General features: G+C 37.3%; 2 protein-coding genes across 2 annotated transcripts; one reads left to right on the top strand and one right to left on the bottom strand.

The window, feature by feature from the left end:
• Positions 1-11,656: 11,656 nt before the first annotated feature.
• LOC130735963 (uncharacterized mitochondrial protein AtMg00860-like) lies at positions 11,657-12,016 on the top strand. The gene has a single exon (XM_057587829.1). The coding sequence runs from the start codon at positions 11,657-11,659 to the stop codon at positions 12,014-12,016; it is 360 nt and encodes a 119-aa protein (XP_057443812.1).
• A 3,622-nt stretch (positions 12,017-15,638) lies between these two features.
• Positions 15,639-16,523, bottom strand: LOC130735962 (uncharacterized mitochondrial protein AtMg00810-like). The gene has a single exon (XM_057587828.1). It carries the CDS (start codon positions 16,521-16,523, stop codon positions 15,639-15,641), a length of 885 nt encoding a protein of 294 aa, XP_057443811.1.
• Between the last annotated feature and the right edge of the window lie 2,225 nt (positions 16,524-18,748).

The raw sequence follows: 18,748 nt of genomic DNA, 5'->3' as shown, positions 1-18,748 counted from the left end.
AAGAGTGCTATAAATTGTGTCAAGCACATAAGTGTGCAATACACAGTGTGAGGAAGAAAAAAAATGGGTCATACCAAAAGAGGGAGAAGAGACTTAGGTATTTATCTTCTATTGAGAAATGTTTTTCAACAGATGACCGTCTATCACCCTATTTAATTTCTTATCCTATTTAATACATGATTGTATATATTTTTTTCTCTCCTAACATGAAGAAAAAAGTTTTCTTCGTTGCTCATCTATTCCCCATTCACATGCAATGACCAAATGTTTGTTCCTTATATACCTTCTTCTTGACAATTGAGATTTTTTTTTCTTCTTTTTTCTAATGCACAATGTTTTATATATTTTTTTTTAATCAATCTTCTTCAATAATGTCTTTGATTCAAATGTTTGTTATCTCTGATCTTATACCACATGCAACGGTATAGTTAGAGTTGTTTGGTTGGTTTGTTTTTTCATCAATGTTGATTTGACGATATATGATCCTGTTTTGGGTTTATTGTCTTTCGGTTCGCTCTTTTTTCACGTATGTTATTCTTTACATATATTTTAAATCATAAAATTAATATATTCACAATTACTATTGATTAAAAATCTAAAATTAAAATGAATAATTTAAATTATTTTTAAAATATATCTAAAATTACAAGAAATAATAAATAATTCGAAATATAAAAAAAAAAAATTTAAATCACTTTTAGTTTAATTACAAGTATATTAAATGCATAAAATGCATTTTGATTTCTTTTCCAAAAAAATTCAAATCAAAGAAATATTTCCTATTATAGATACCAATAAATAATAAGAAAAAATATGTCTTATAATTGAAATTTCAATACCTAAAATTAATGAATAGACTTAATCATGTTTTTTAAATTTAATTTAAATTAACAAATCCAAAACATATTTATTTTTTTAAAATAATATTTTGATTGTAAAATATTTATGATGCGCAAATAAATATTATCATATCAAATAAAAAAATATTTTATAAAATTTTATGCATCATTAGTTTTCAAAATAAAAATTTCAGCAGCATTAATTTTTTTAATTTTATTTGTTACAAACCTATACAAATCAAAATATAATTCCTATTTTTATAACCAAAAAAATAAAATTCCTATTTTAGACCCAAAAGATTATTAACAATATTTGCATATAAGGACTCCATTAAATACGTAAAGTCAATACAATTAAAATTTATATTAATGACTACTACTTACCTATTTAATTTTTGATATAAAATTTAGGGTTAATCATCAATTTGGTCCCTGTTTTTGTATGGTTAATCATCAAAATGTGAATAACAACCGATTCAAATAACATGCTACATCAAGCTTTTTCTTTGAAAAATAACTGCTTTCCCCCTCATAATTCAAATCCTTTCATTAATTAAATTAATAAGTTATAAATAGTAGTTTTTTAAACTAATTGCAAATCTTAAATTTTGAAATAGATAAATACAAATTTGACAAATCAATTATTAAATTTAATGTGACAATAAATTTCAATAATTGTTGTGAAAAATAAAATAGTTTTTGGTGTAAGACGGGTATCTTGTTCGAGCTTGAAACATCTACATCATGGTGGAGGTAACTCTCCCATGAGACCTTACTTAAGGGGATTTTTTTTGAAAGGTGCTTGAAGGGAATCAAGCATGTAACACTTGAACCAACCACCCGTTGGTGAAAAATAAAATAGTTTAAATACTTTTAATGACACTATAAATTAATAAATATGATAAAGAGAAAAAATTAAATATTTAGTTTCTCTATAAATCTACATTTAAAATACTCAGATTATATAAAGAAAAAATGAAGCATTAGTAATATAAATATGAATTTATATTAAAAAAATTAATTAAACCATTATGTTCAACACATCGATAATTCAAATTAATTTTTCCCATTAAAAATTAGAAATTATTTATAGTTTGGGCTGAGGATCCTAATGCTAAAATATATAATCGATTAATAATGAATTTTAATGTTCACTAGCGTTTTTACCCCGTGCGTTGCACGGCGAATATTGATCTCATTATTTAAGCATGATTAATGAATTAGGCTTAATAGCTCTTTTGGTCCCTCACTTATCACAATTTTTCACTTTTGGTCCCTTTAGGAAAAAATTTAGCAAAATTAGTCCCTCATATTTACACACTTTTGCAGTTTTCGTCTAAATAAGGATCATTTTTGCAAACAAATAAGCAATGTGGAGGACCAAAAGTGCTAATTTTTTTATTGGGAACCAAAAGTGCAAAACTGTGATAAGTGAGGGACCAAAAAAGCTATTAAGCCTTGAATTAAGATATGAAAAATTGAAAAATGAGCATTCAACCAAACAAAATCACAATGAGTATTACACAACTTGCAAAATTTGACAAAAACTTTATATACATTTAACCCTAAATATTTTTAAAATTATAAAAAATATACTTAAATTAGATTAAAAATTGTTCCCAATAAAAGCTAGGAGCCATAAGGGAAGGATGGGAATGAAGAGTTAGCAAAAATTATTAGTTTTAACATGAACTATTTCTTGTGTAGAATGTTTTTCCCCGTCGAACTTTTTTACCATGTAATCTAATCATAAGTATATAATACTCATTTAAGAAAAATGTTTTAAAATTTAACTGAAAATTTGGCCTCAATTACTATTATTTAGTACTCATTTTAAATTTCAAACTCAAATCTCAATTTTTTTTTACAATTTTTAAAAAAGGAAATTCATTAACTTAAATTGAATATTAACTCATTAATCAATGAGATCATTCTATAAATTATATTTATTTCTTAAAAAATTAAAAGAAACCTAATTAATTATTATGAATGAATTTACAAATGATTTAGGGTGGAAAGAAAAGCGTATTATGTGTGTCTGAGCAAAATAATTTAAAATCCGAGTGAAAAATTGGATCAAATTACTTTTATTTAGTACCCATTTTAAATTTCAAACTCAAATCGCAAAATTATTTTTTACAATTTTAAAAATAATAAATTAATTAAATAAAATTAAATATTCACTCCTTAATCTATGAGATCATTCCATAGATTTTATTATGAAAGGAAAAATCAGAATCTACTCATTAAAACGGAACTGACTCTTTTTTTCATCATTCCACTCTGAAATTTCATGTTGCCCAATTAGAATGTTTTTTTTTCTAAATTGATTATTCATTTCCTTTTTACTTAAAAAACGGATTTGCCTTATTTATACTCATAACTAACTAAATCTGATTTTGCTTAAGAAAGTTGATTATGTACTGCACTCATTAAATTCAATATTTATTTTCTTTTTTCATTAAAACTAAAGGATTAAGCGTTTACATTTTTTTTAATATCACACCATAAATTTTGACGCAAGTACTATTATTCACAACCAATTTTCAATTTCAAATTTCAAACTCAAATTTCAATATTAAATTGAATATCCACACCATAATCTATGGAATTATTCTAAATTTTGTATTTATTACATAAAAAAGTTAAAGTAACTCCATTAATTATTATTAAAGGAGAAATCAAATTTATTCACTAAAACAGAATTGACATTTTTTAATTTATTTTACCTTGAAATTAAATGTATCCCAATCAAAATGATTATTTTTAAAATTGATTATTCATTTCCTTTTCATTAAATAAACGGATTTCTCTTATTTATATTGATCACAAACTAAATCTGATTTTGCATAAGAAAGTTAATATCTACCCATTATATTTATTATTGATTTGCTTATTTTGTTAAAAAAAAGTATCAAGTGTTTTAAAATCTGACTGAAAATTAGGCTCCAATTACTATTATTTAGTACTCAATTAAAATTTCAAACTCAAATCTCAATTTTTGTTTACATTTTATAAAAAAAGAACTCCATTAACTTAAATATAATATTATGACCTAAAAAATTCTATATGACCTAAAAAATATAATATTCACACCATAATCTAAACGCAAAACAGTAAATAACTCAAAGTGCACAAATAAATAAATAAATTACAACATAAAACGACAATCTTTGCTAAGTTGGAAGAAGACGCATCAGCCTTTAATCTAGAAGTAGTTGTCATGAACGGATCTGAACTATCCTGAAATAAGAGTAAAAATTGAAATTCACAATACATAATTATCTATAGTGATAGCATGTGCATATATAATAGTATTTAATTTTATTTTAACTTACATCACTTAATACTAATTATGTAAGCCGCAACTGTTCAACACTGTCATCATCAACCAAAATCTGTGAACACCAAAAGAAAAAGAGTATAACCAAATTGTAACATGCTAAACATTAAATCAAGCAGCAAGGTCAGTAGATGAAGATTCATGCCTAAAATATAAAGATGTATATGCTTTCCTGAGTTATATGTTTCAATATACTTTGCTCAAAATAAATGTGAATCAAAAAATTCATAAGGCTTACCTCTCCTTCCTCGTATCTCTTCTTTGGTTTTTAATTGTAGAACAAAACTCAACCAAGCCACTCTGGAAAAACAAACAAAAAATTTCACCAAAATCTAACAGAAAGTAGGAAGAGGGCAAAAACCTCACATGTTGTATTCACTCTTGAAGAATCTTCCATATAAGCTCACCATCCCCAATTCCAATTCGCAATAAAAGTCCCACGGTGATGAGGCCTATGAAATTACAGAAGGAAAAGTAAAAAAGCATCACTCCAATCAAAATCATTTCAATAAATCACACACGCTGCAGATCATTTCATAATGTTCATAGAAATGTAACTATACCCTTATGATATGGCAAGAAACTGGTTGAATCAGAAGCAATACCTGAACTTTTTTTGCTTTTTCAACATTTGCTTCTCAATTTCCCAGTCATCACAATAATAGTTATTTCAAAGCTCTTAGATTATGGTTAAATAATGGAATGATAGAGGAGAAGAATTACATAAGAGAGTTTATATAGATGAAAACAATTAGGGTTTATGTTGTTTGCATGTGAAAAAAGGAAGGAGAATATTGTTCCAAAAAGAATATTCAAAATTTGAATTTATAGGTTGTCAAAATTTTAAAATTTGAATCTTGGTTTCAAAAACGCACTTTTTGAAAGGTTAGCAAAATCAGTTTTAATCACATAAAAAAAAGCAAAATACGTATAACAAAAGTGAGAAAGTTTTCGTTTTTAAGCCTTATGTATGAATAAGAATATTAAACATCTATTAATGTGATTTTGAATGATTATTCCATAGGTAGTCAATGATGGGTGATGACTTTTGTTACAGCATTAATGGAGAGTTTAAAAAAAATTAAACAACAATTAATAATATTTTGAATGACTATTCCATAAGTAGTTAATGATGGTGATGACTTTTGATTCAGCATAAATGGACAGTTAAAAAAAATTAATCAACAATTAATGAGATTTTTTATGATTATTCAATAGATTGTCAATGATGGGCCACAAAACCAAAATTAAGGAGAAATTGTCTCACCATAAATTTGTCAGAATGATTTAGAGCTTGACACTTGTCAGCTAATGAGGGAGGGTGGATAAGAGTGAACCTGGGAGTGCCAACTCATCTAAGTGGGTCTCACAAAGTTCTTCTTTTCTATAGTATATAGATTCAACAAGATAAAAAATCCATTTAAGGCATGAATATGTTTTTTGAAAGTTAAGGCATGGATATTAATTCAACAAATTAGAATCAGGTTATTAATAGGTTTTAAATAGCAATTTTTCAATTTATAGGTTATAAATATCCGTTTTTTTAACTAATTATTTTTTTTATTTTTTATTTTTATTATTTTTTTTATTTTTATTATTTTTTTTTCCTTTTGATCTACATGAGAGGATTGTTCTCATGGCTCCTTTATATATCAATACAATTACTTGTTCTCGAAAAAAAAAAAATTTGAGATTTGGTGAGTTCTGGGTGGTAATTGAATGAAGATGGAGGCGATACGTGGGATTGACCAATCTATTTTCATAACTTATGAACAATTCACTTTTATAAAAAAATTAATTATATTTATTTTTTCATCATGTTGTGTTATACTATAAATTCAAATTGTCCCCGATGGTTAGCTCAAGTGGTAAGAGCCATGAGACATAAGGGTTGGGTGATATGAAGAGTTAATGGTCCATGATTCGAACCATGAGAGAGACTAATTTACTAACATTACTAAAAGACATTTTCTTATAAAACAAACTATAAACTCAAACTAAAATATATAATTTTTAAAAAATTTCCGCATTACTTGAAAGATGAAATTAATTTAAAATTTTGAGTTTTCAATTAAAAAAATTGTGCCAACACTACTTTTATAAACATGAATGATATAATACTTGTTATTCCCTTTTTTTGTAAAAAAATTAATTTTTAGGAAGCATAATTGTTATTCCCTTTTAAGAGCAAGCTATTAATTAGCTATTATTTTCTTATTTCGTATTTTTTTCTTAATCTATTAACTGTTAATAATCTCACAAAAACTATTAAAAAATGATAAATATATTTGAAAAAAAAAATTAATTTATTTCAAAATATTACATATTTAAAATTAGTCACCACTTGGACATAATATGAAATCGAATTTTATATTTAAATTCATAATTGAAATTCAAATTGGAATAATAGAAGAATTAGATTTTGTTTAATTTCAAATTTTAGTCCTTACTAATAAATAAGCATTTATTTTAATTTTATAACTTTGGGTCCTTAATATCTAGACGGTTACAACCAACTAAATTGTCGGGTCCTTAATCCTGATTGATCTTCCTACCCTTTCTAGAATAGACTTTCGACACCTTAGGCCCAGCTGGCCCTTGTTGTGCTAATGGGCCTTGCACTGGATCACAAGTCCTAATAAAATATCATAGTCCTTGGCATCAGTGATTGCAATTTTTGTCTCTCACACCCATCATTTGGACAACTACCTTCCCTCAAGGAGCTTGTTATCAAAAGGATGAAAATGGTGAAGACAGTTGGTCCTGAGTTCTACTGCAGCAATGCAAGCTCCTCTTCATGTCGACCATTTCTAGTTTTGGAGAGTCTCGAATTTGAAGACATGTCCGAGTGGGAGGAGTGGCTGCCATTTCAAGATGTAGGTAGCAACTTTCCTCTTCCTTGTCTTAAGCGTTTGTGTTTAAGCAAGTGCTCTAAGTTAAGAGGAAACTTGCCCAATTGTCTACCTTCATTGTCAGAGGTTCATATCTCACAGTGTAAACAATTAAAGGCAGTACCATCTGATCTTCAGTGGAATACATCAATTGAAGTAGTTCATATTATAGAAGGAGGAGGCTTATTATCTTTGGTTGAAAAGTTTTCTTTTTATGAACTATCAATTGAAAAGTGTGGCAGCTTGCAGTGTTTGCCTAGGATGATCCACCGGACCTAGACCAAGATCTCCATTACGCCGTACGATATATCGATCCGAAGAACTTACTTTCAGTTGTAAGTCATCCATTCTGCCGAAAGACCAAGGAAAGAAAGAAGAATGCACCAAAATGCACATCCAGCCGAAGCCAATAGCAATCAGCACTCCGATCATGGTCTGAGAGGAAATGGTAAAAATGGTTTCGGAGAGGGAAGGTACCACTTAAGAGCCTGGTGCAAATGGCTTTCTTTTTTCATGATATACCAATCAGAATGGAGGACCCTACCTACGTACATGATTGATAGAAGAACTACTTAGGGGGTCGGTCAACTTGCTTTCATCAACCCCGGCTCGGTATCGGTAGTCTCAATCTTTCCCTGCCTGCCCTAGTATGAGTTGAGAGTATAAGAGGGAGTCTTATTCTACTCTAGGCTCACTCCACCCCCTGTGTTGTCTTATTTCAGGAGGGACTAGATTGTTAAGAAATCCCTGACTCTGTCTTTGGGCTAAAGCCTATAGTTCTCTCCTCACTAACGCATACCTTCTTTCTTTTCTATCTTTCTTCTCGCCGACTAAGGCGATGCGCTCTTAAGCCGTTTCAGGAAGGGAAGCGTTCCCCTCTCTTTCGTTGGTTAAGTGCTGGATGGGGAATGCATCGGTCAGCTATGTCCCTGGACCTCCTGGCTTCCCTGTCACGTCCTAACGTAATCAGAGAAGAACTGCCCAAGCACCACCTTGTGATCATAAAGATGAATATCCAATACAATCACAGGAAATAGTACCTGAAAAAATACTCATTGAGTCAATGTTTTCAAACTCATTGAGTCTCAATTTGGCAAAGCCATTATACAGTTTTAATATGATAATTCCAAGGAGTTGTTTTTATCTGACTTTATGCAAAACAAAGAATGATTCATTATGTTTCTTGTTTACAAAGTCCTGAGCAGAACCCATTTGTTGAAAGGAAGTACCAACCCTTGCACTTGTCAATAGATTCCTCATTCGTTCCCCCACTTAATTTGACAAAAGAAAGCTCAAACCTCTTCCACTTATAAGCCAAAGACTTAAACGCCATTTCTATAACAACTCAATTAACACACCCACCCTGCATTTTAACGATGCAAACTTCGCTCATTTAGGCAGATATAAGTATAATACTAAGGTATAAGTATAATACTCCTAAACTTTGAGTATATAAGTTCAAACACACAAACTTCTCCACCTACAAGTTTACTTTCTTTTGCAAATAGTATCCAACCTTTAGACAACTTGTATATCCAAGCTAAGATTTCTATGTTAGTGGCTGTTTTATTACTAGTGGGGCAAATAATGACTAGTGGAGTCATTTAGATGTTAGTGAGAAATAATTCTTGGGGGAATATGTAGCTTCCTCAACACTTAGGGTCATTGTTTCTTGTATTCAAGGGTTCAAGTGGATCACCAAACGTGATTCTCAGCTTAATTTCTTGGGGTGTGTATAATTCAATTGATTGTGTTAGGCACACTGACCAGGTGTCAAGCGCACAGGAGCACTTGATACATTACAAGGGAGCGGGCCTAAAGATATGGAGGGTATATTCTAGAAGGGTTAGGAAAGGGAATACTATGTAACTGCTTAACAGAATAGAGAGAGGGGTTGATTGTACTAACCACATAATATAAGGAGAGTGAATGAGAGGTAGAGAGGTATCTTGGATTATTCATAGCTGTAATGATGAGTAGGAAGCTCTAGCTTCCTATAGGAGCCTTGCTCTGGGCAGAATCTAGGATCCATTCCTTCTCTGTAAACTTTCTATTGACATAAATAAGCAATCATAGTTATTTCTATTTAAGCCAATTACCTTTTCTGCATACATTGTTAGCTTGGTACCTAACAATTTGGTCCGACCTGCCGGATCCGGAAACGGAGCCAGTGGATGCCACCCAGAAAATCCAAATAGTCGACGAACCACATAGAAGCAAAAATCGATGCGCTGGAGTCGGAGCTTGCAGAGGTGCGATCATCTCTAGCAGCAGTCACCACCGCAGTCAAGGATCTACCAACGTCGTTGGTAGCTTTGATGGAACGATCAATGGGGAAATCAGTCCACGTTGAAGAGACGAGTGTCAATCCCGACACCGGAGGTAGCTCTAGCGTACGAACGGGATCAGTGGAGCAGGTGACAAATCTGAACCAGATCTCAGGAGTGGAGCGGCGAGCTCACCAGCTGCACAGTGAGGCGCTGACGGAGTTCCGTCAATCGGTGAAGAAAGTAGAGCTCCCGATTTTTTACGGCAAGGACCCCGCGGGTTGGATATCTCGAGCTGAGATATACTTTCGAGTCCAGGAAACATCTCCAGAGGTCAAGGTGAGCTTAGCACAGTTGAGCATGGATGGACCAACAATCCATTTCTTCAATGCTCTTCTGGAAGCAGAGGAATCTGTGACATGGGAGCGGTTCCGAGAGGCGTTACTGGAGCGATACGGTGGCCACGGTGTTGGCGACGTGTATGAGCAACTCACCGAGCTGCGACAGAGGGGAACGGTGGAAGAATACATCATCGGATTCGAATATCTCACCGCTCAGATCCCTAAACTACCTGATAAGCAATTTTAGGGATATTTCCTCCATGGCTTGAAGGAGGAGCTACGAGGGAAGGTTCGCAGCCTGGCAGCGATGGGTGGAGTGAGTCGAGCAAAGTTGTTGGCGGTGACTAGGGCCGTCGAGAAGGAGGTGAAGGGTGATAGCGGGTCGGGCTATTCAAGAAGTAACCGGTTTGGGAATTCGGGTTTCAAGGCCGGGTCGGGTGGAGCGAGACGCCCGGGTGGAGCAGATTGGGTCTGGGTCAAAGATGCTAAAGACCCAGGGCCCACTAATAAGGCCGTTTCTAATGGCCCAAAGGTGGAAGCAAAAAACCAACCAGAAAGACGGGTTGGGCCTCGTGAAAGAGGGTTTTCCCACCTAACCTACCCACAACTACTTGAGCGACGGCAGAAAGGGCAGTGATTTAAATTTGGAGGGCCTTACCACCCCTTACATCAATGCCCAGACAAACAATTGAGGGTCCTCACTGTAGAAGAAGGAGATGAGGAAAACGAGAACGGAAATGTCTTAGCCATGGAAGTTGAGGAACAAGATGAAGGAGACCAAGGTGAGATGAGTATGATGAATTTCTATAATGTGGCAAACACTTCTCAGGAGCAGCAAACAATGAAGTTACATGGCACCATTCGTGGAGTGCCGGTGCTAGTTCTGGTTGACAGTGGGGCAACCCACAACTTCATCGACCTCAAACTTGTGCAACGCATGAATTGAGAGGTTGAAGATACACCACGTATGACCATTAAATTGGGGGATGGGTTTCAAACCCACGCCAGAGGTCGCTGTAGGAGCATCGAGCTGGAAATCGGGAATTACTCCCTCACTTGCACCCCTCATTTGTTTGAGCTAGGAGGTCCTGACATGGTTTTGGGGATCGAATGGCTGAAAACATTAGGGGACACTATTGCTAATTGGCAATCACATTCCATGAGTTTCTGGGATGGAGGTCGGTGGATCAAGTTGCAAGGTTTGAGCGCAAGCAGAGAATCCATGGTAGCATTGTAGCAGATTCTCCGGCGGGATAAGGGAGGAGAAACCGGGGTCCTCTGCCTCTTGGATCCGTTGAAGAATGACAAGCGTGAAGAGGACAGCCTCACTTCTGACCAACAAGCAGGTTTAACTAGGCTACTTGAGAAGTACCAAGATGTTTTCATGGCAAAGGTAGGATTGCCACCAAGCAGAGGCAGGGAGCACTGCATCAACATCAAAGAGGGTCAAGGTCCGGTTAATGTAAGGCCATACCGCTACCCACATCACCACAAAAATGAGATCGAAAAACAGGTCAAGCAAATGCTAGCGGATGGGATCATACGCCAAAGTACCTGTGCGTTTTCAAGTCCGGTGATTCTAGTAAAGAAGAAGGATCAAACATGGCGGATGTGCGTTGACTATCGAGCCCTTAACAAGGTAACGGTTCCGGACAAGTTCCTTATACCAGTCATAGAAGAACTCCTTGATGAATTACACGATGCCCAATTATTTTTAAAACTGGACCTGAAATCCGGTTATCATCAAGTACAGGTACAAGATGAAGACGTCCACAAAACCGCTTTCCGCACCCACGAAGGTCATTATGAATTCATGGTTATGCCTTTTGGGCTCATGAACGCTCCTTCAACATTTCAGAGTCTGATGAATGACATTTTCCGTCCCTTGTTGCGAAGAGGAGTTCTCATTTTCTTTGATGACATATTAGTGTAAAACTCCGATTGGGACTCTCACCTGATTCAGTTAGAAACGGTTATGCAAGTGCTTCACACACAAGGGTTGACAGCAAACAAAAAGAAGTGCAGCTTTGCGAAGCAAACGGTTGAGTACTTGGGCCATTTGATCTCTAAAAGTGGAGTGGCAGTCGATCCCAACAGGGTAGTCAGTGTGATGCAATGGCCAACTCCTACCAATGTGAAAGGAGTACGGGGATTCCTGGGCCTCACCGGGTATTACAGAAAGTTTATCCGCGACTATGGCAAATTAGCAAGACCTTTAACAGATTTAACCAAAAAAGATGCCTTCCAGTGGGGACTTGAAGCAGAACAAGCATTTGACACACTTAAGGAGAAGCTGAACACGGGGCTCTTCCAAACTTTGACAAGGAATTCTTAGTGGAGTGCGACGCATCAGGCAGTGGAATTGGAGCTATCCTTATGCAAGGCAAGAATCTGATAGCTTACTATAGTAAGGCTCTTGGGGTGCGAAATCTGGCAAAATCAGCGTATGAAAAAGAATTGATGGCAGTCGCACTTGCCATTCAACACTGGCGACCTTATCTATTGGGACAGAAGTTCTTAGTTTCTACAGATCAAAAGAGCTTTAAGGAATTGCTCCATCAAAAAATTGTCACGGGAGGTCAACAAAATTGGTCCGCCAAACTTCTGGGGTACAACTTTGATATTGTTTACAAACCAGGGAAGCTAAACAAAGGGGTTGATGCCCTATCACGTATCAATGAAGGCGGGGAATTGAGAACTCTGGCTTCCTATCCAGTGTGGGATGAGAAACTCCTAGTCGCAGAGGAAATTCGTGGAGACACTAAGCTCCAATCGATCATAGCAGCTGTCATCAACGACCCCTCTTCACATCCTGGTTTCAGCATCCGACAGGGAATCCTTTTCTACAACTCACGGTTGGTACTTTCTCAGACTTCATCTCTGATTCCCTGCATGTTACAAGAATATCATACTACGCCGCAAGGAGGGCGTTCTGGGTTTCTGCGCACTTATCGACGTGTGGCAGAGAATTTGTATTGGATTGGGATGAAGGAGCCGATTCAAGAGTTTGTGCGTCGTTGTGATACCTGCCAACGTCACAAATATTTAGCCTCTTCTCCCGCTGGCCTACTACAACTGCTGCCAATTCCAAAGAGGGTGTGGGAGGATATCTCTCTTGACTTCATCACCGGGCTCCCCAAATCTAAGGGCTTCGAAGCCATCTTAGTTGTAGTGGATCTCTTATCTAAGTATTGCCACTTCATGTCTCTGAAACATCCTTACACAACTCGTAGTATTGCTGAACTCTTCGCCAGAGAGATCATTCATTTGCACGGAATCCCTTCATCCATTGTAAGTGATCGAGACCCCATCTTTATGAGCCACTTCTAGAAGGAGATTTTTCGCTTACAAGGAACCCAACTCAAGATGAGTTCTGCTTACCATCCTGAGTCCGATGGTCAAACAGAGGTGGTAAATAGATTCCTTGAAACTTACCTCCGTTGTTTCTCTGCTGATCAACCAAAGAACTGGGCAAGTTGGTTGCATTGGGCGGAGTTTTGGTTCAATACAACCTTTCATTCCGCGTCTAATCAGACCCCTTTTGAGGTGGTTTATGGCCGGAAACCTCCAGTACTTACTCGTTGGGGCCTTGGAGAGACTCGCGTGGAAGCGGTACAAAGGGAATTGATGGATAGGGATGAAGCACTTAGGCAATTGAGGAGCCAATTGTCGCGGGCACAAGATAGAATGCGAGCTCAAGCGAATGCTAAGCGCGTGGAGAAGTCCTTTGCAATCGGTGAGTGGGTTTTTGTTAAGCTGCGAGCTCAGCGCCAACATTCTGTAGTAACCCACGTGCACCCAAAACTGGCAGCTCGCTACTATGGACCCTATCCCATCTTGGCTAGGGTGGGTGCAGTCGCTTATCGTTTGAAATTACCTGAGTCTTCGCGTGTTCACCCCGTGTTTCATGTGTCCTTGCTCAAGAGAGCAATTGGGGACTATGATGAGCAGGTTGAGCTACCTGACAATCTGGAGGGGGAACATGTTGACACTGTACAACCTCAAGATCTGTTGGCTACTCGCGTGATTGTTGATCAGGGGATATACATACCTTAACTACTGGTTCAGTGGCAAGGCAAAACTGTAGAGGAAGCAACTTGGGAGGATGTGGTGACCATTAAGAGTCAATTTCCACATTTTAACCTTGAGGACAAGGTAGCTGCTCTAGGAGGGGGTATTGTTAGGCACACTGACCAGGTGTCAAGCACACAGGAGCACTTGATACATTACAAGGGAGCGGGCCCAAAGATATGGAGGGTATATTCTAGAAGGGTTAGGAAAGGGAATACTATGTAACTGCTTAACAGAATAGAGAGACGGGTTGATTGTACTAACCACAGAATATAAGGAGAGTGAATGAGAGGTAGAGAGGTATCTTGGATTATTCATAGCTGTAATGATGAGTAGGAAGCTCTAGCTTCCTATAGGAGCCTTGCTCTGGGCAGAATCTAGGATCCATTCCTTCTCGATCTGTAAACTTTCTATTGACATCAATAAGCAATCATAGTTATTTCTATTTCAGCCAATTACCTTTTCTGCATACATTGTTAGCTTGGTACCTAACAGATTGTGAGTTCAAGGGTACTTCACCCTATTGGCTTCATATCAATGTTCGTGCCTAAACTGATATTGCATGAGAGGCAACCTTGGTTTTCAAGTTTCAAGCCACGATTAAAAGCAGCATCTGTAAATCATCATGAAACAGAAAACGTAAAACAAGGCTTTACCAGTCACTCAGCTCATTGCAGCACTGTGTCATGCTGGTTTTGGTCACTAAAAATCAAGTTCCTCATATACTAAATAGTAACACATAGCGATGATAGGTGTAAAGTTTCAGTTTCATTCTAATATTGATCAACTCCCGAATCCCAACCTAAGAGCTTAAAACATCTGATGTCTCATTATATACCAACACAACTTTCTACAGATAGTACAATATTTGACTGCAAAAAGAACATAATGATCCCACTAACAAAATGCACTTGGATACTAGTTAAGAAACATAATTATTCCCTGAAAAGTCTAACATTCATTTACTAGTAACTTCAGTACAGTCATAATAAGCAATTTGGAGTCTCAGGAATAAATATGCCTCCAACAATAATCAAAAGAGCTGGCACTGCAGCAAGGCCAAGAGATAGCCTCCATCTCCTTGATTTAATCTTCTATGTACCTAATTGATCATGGTTTCTGTGAAAATCCCAAATTTGATGATGTTTGCTGCTTGAAACATCATGTTCAGAAACAACCTTCAAAAAAATCACTAGGAGTAGTTAGTAATCTCTCAACCTTAAAGTATAACTGTATTATCTTCTAACTCATACTCAAACATACTCTATTGGACCATTGACCGTTTCCATCACATCACTACTTTTTTTCCTATAAAGTTTTATTAACTTACGTTAACACTCACAAAGTGTTGGCACTCACTTTCAAAGTCACTTTGATACTCTTGGTTTAATTTAAACAGGAAACACAGTAGGTAGCTCCTTTTATATATGAACCAAATGTTTACAATTTACACTAAAGAAGCTTGTACTTGCTAAGAATTTATCAAAGTTTGTAGAAAAATTCTACATGATTTCCAAATCGAATGCCAACACGAAGCATAATCCGACCTATGACAAGCATTCGAAGTTCGGCGACTGCCACATTCAGAGCTGATCGAATGAGAAAGCTAATACTATCAACTAGCAATGTATTAAGAAGATGCCACCAGGGGTACAATCAAACCAGCAATGCATGAAGAAGAGGTAAATGCTCTAGGACCTGGTTGATGAACTGGAAGTAATTCCTCTTTGTAAGAGAATAGTATGATTTGAATGGGTGCCATTCTCATTGATAGCAATAGGGTATAAATACAAAACTGAATATACAAAAGTCAAACTATTTCCTATTTTGCCTAGCTTAATTACAGGAATACAATCAATATAATTGCAGGAATAAATCATATTCTATCACACCCCCGCAGTCGAAGCGGGAGGTTCCCGGACGCTGAGACTGGTCCGAAAATCATCAAAAAGAACCCGGGGAAGGCCTTTGGTGAAGATATCAGCGATCTGATGGCGGGAAGGGACATGAAGAACTCGAGCCTGGCCGCGTGCGACCTTTTCCCAAACAAAGTGGATATCCATCTCAATATGTTTGGTACGCTGATGCTGCACAGGATTTCCAGAGAGATATATAGCACTAACATTATCGCAGTACACCAAAGTAGCCTGGAAAAGAGGAAAGTGAAGCTCCAGCAGGAGATTGCGGAGCCAACAAGATTCCGAAACAACATTAGCAACACCTCTGTACTCAGCCTCTGCACTGGAACAAGAGAGAGTAGGCTGACGCTTGGACGACCAAGAGATGAGGTTGTCACCAAGAAAAACACAATAACCAGAAGTGGAGCGTCTGGTGTCAGGACATCCACCCCAATCAGCATCAGTATAAGAAATAAGCTTCTCAATAGGGGTCGGATATAGGTGCAAACCAAAGTGCAAGGTTCCCTGAACATAGCGCAGAATGCGCTTTAGTGCCAACATGTGCTCAGTGCAAGGAGCATGCATGTGAAGACAAACCTGCTGAACAGCATATGAAATGTCAGGACGAGTGAAGGTGAGATACTGGAGAGCACCTGCAAGACTACGGTACATAGTGGGATCCTCATATGGAGTGCTGGAGGATGTACTGAGCTTCTGCTTGGTGTCAACCGGAGTAGCAGAAGGGTTGCACGAAGTCATGCCGGCACGTGCAATAATATCTCGAGCATAGGTGCTCTGACTGAGGAATAAGCCACCTGCATGTCTAGTCACGGCAATCCCGAGAAAATAACTCAATGGACCGAGATCCTTCATAGCAAATTCAGAGGAAAGGAGTGCCATAATGGATTTGCGAAGGTCATGGGATGAGGTGGTGAGAATGATGTCCTCAACATAAAGAGGATGTATGCCATGTCAGAGCCACGCCGGTAGATGAAAAAGGAGTGATCTGAAGTACTATGCTGGAACCCAATGGTAGAAACATAGTCGGCAAAGCGCTGGTACCAGGCACGAGGCGCCTGCTTCAGACCATAAAGAGATTTCCTCAGTCGACAAACATGATCAGGATGATGAGGATCACGGAAACCCAATGGCTGGTGCATGTAGACAGTTTCGTGCAAATCACCATGGAGGAATCCATTCTGAACATCCAACTGATGAATGGGCCAAGATTTGGAGAGAGCAATGGTGAGAACAATGCGAATAGTCGCTGGCTTCACCACGGGGCTGAATGTCTCATCACAATCCACACCTGCAATTTGAGACCTGCCATCACCTACAAGACGAGCTTTGTAACGCTCAAAACAGCCATTAGATTTCTTTTTATGCCTAAAAATCCACATGCAGCGAATGACATTAGCATCACAGGGTCGAGGAACCAAATCCCACGTATTATTCCTAATTAGAGCATTAAATTCAGACTGCATTGCGGATTTCCAATTAGGGTCGGACAAGGCAAGTTTAGGATTTTTGGGTAGAGGGGAGATGGTCGGATCATCAATGGAAACAGAAAGGTTGAAAAGCTTTCGGGGTTTGTAAATACCTTGCATGCTACGTGTGGCCATGGTCCGAGTAGGAGGAGCGGGTGGGACCGGTGGTGTAGGTGGCTGAGAGGTATCGGGATGATCCGAAGGGGGAGATATAGAGGGGGAGGTTGTAGAGGTCGAAGAACCCGTCAAAAGAGGATGCGGATGGGTCGGTGGTGTGGCTTGGGGTTCAGGAGTAGGAGGTGTAGTGGTCCACTGATGAATAAGAGAGGGATGTGGATCATCAGTGAAGCAGTCATAGGTCAAGGTGGATGAGGGAGACATGTGTTTGAAGGGAAACTGAGTTTCATCAAAAAGGACATGCCGAGAGATAATACCTTTCTGTGCGACAAATCAAAACACTTATAACCTCTGTGATTAAGGGGATACCCTAAGAAGACACACGGAGTCGAGCGCGGTTGCAGTTTGTTAATACTCATGGATGGATGCAAGGGATAACAAAGACAACCGAAGATACGAAGGTGTGTGTAGGTAGGATCACGATGATACAGAAGTTGAGTGGGAGATTGATTTGACAACGCTTTTCGGGGAAGGATATTAAGGAGATAAGTGGCCATGTGAAGTGCATGATGCCAAAAGGAGGGAGGAACATATGAATGCGCGAGAAGAGTGCGAATCATGTTGTTAATAGTGCGTATTTTGCGTTCTGCTTTGCCATTTTGAGAAGAGGTGTGAGGGCAAGAGAAACGGAAAATAAGACCATTAGCAGCACAATAGCGATGGAACAACGCATTATCATATTCACGCCCATTATCACATTGAAAAGATTTAACTTTTTGCGAAAACTGTGTTTGAATTTGATTAGTGAGAGAGGTGAACATTTCAAAAACTTGAGATTTGTTACCTAAGGGAAACGTCCACAGAAAATCAGTGTAATCATCCAGAAATAAAACATAATAACGATGGCCAGAAGAACTTAAAACAGGTGATGTCCAAAGATCACTATGTAAAATATCAAAAGGCATCAAAGTAGCATTAGTGGATGAAACAAAAGGCAACTTAACATGTTTGCCAAAAACACACGAAGCACAAATAGTTTTAGAAGTCAAATGTTCACATGCAATGAACTTATTCCTATGAAGAGACTGTAAAGCAGAAGCACTAGGATGACCAAGGCGATCGTGCCAAAAACCAGAAGCAAGACCAGCAAAATGAGTGGGATTAGTGACGGGATAGAGATCGCCGACACTATCACATCTCAGAAGAGGGATCCCCGTCTTGAAATCAGCGACCGAGAAGCCAAGAGGATCAAAGGAAACAGAAACGTTATTGTCAGTAGTGAGTTGTCGCACAGAAATCAAATTCTTAATAATATTAGGTGTGTGCAAGACATGGTTAAGGTGAAGAGATTTGTGGTGGTTTGAGGTGGGTATGGTTGTGTGACCGGAGCCCTGAATTGGAATACCCTTACCACTACCAACAATCAGTTTCTGATTTAAATGACTCAAATTAGAATAAGACGAGAGATTACCTTGTGATGCCGCTGAGTGAGAC

Source organism: Lotus japonicus, chromosome 2, assembly GCF_012489685.1.
Source record: "Lotus japonicus ecotype B-129 chromosome 2, LjGifu_v1.2".
NCBI lineage: Eukaryota > Viridiplantae > Streptophyta > Magnoliopsida > Fabales > Fabaceae > Lotus > Lotus japonicus.
This window is presented reverse-complemented; position numbering and strand designations above follow the sequence as displayed.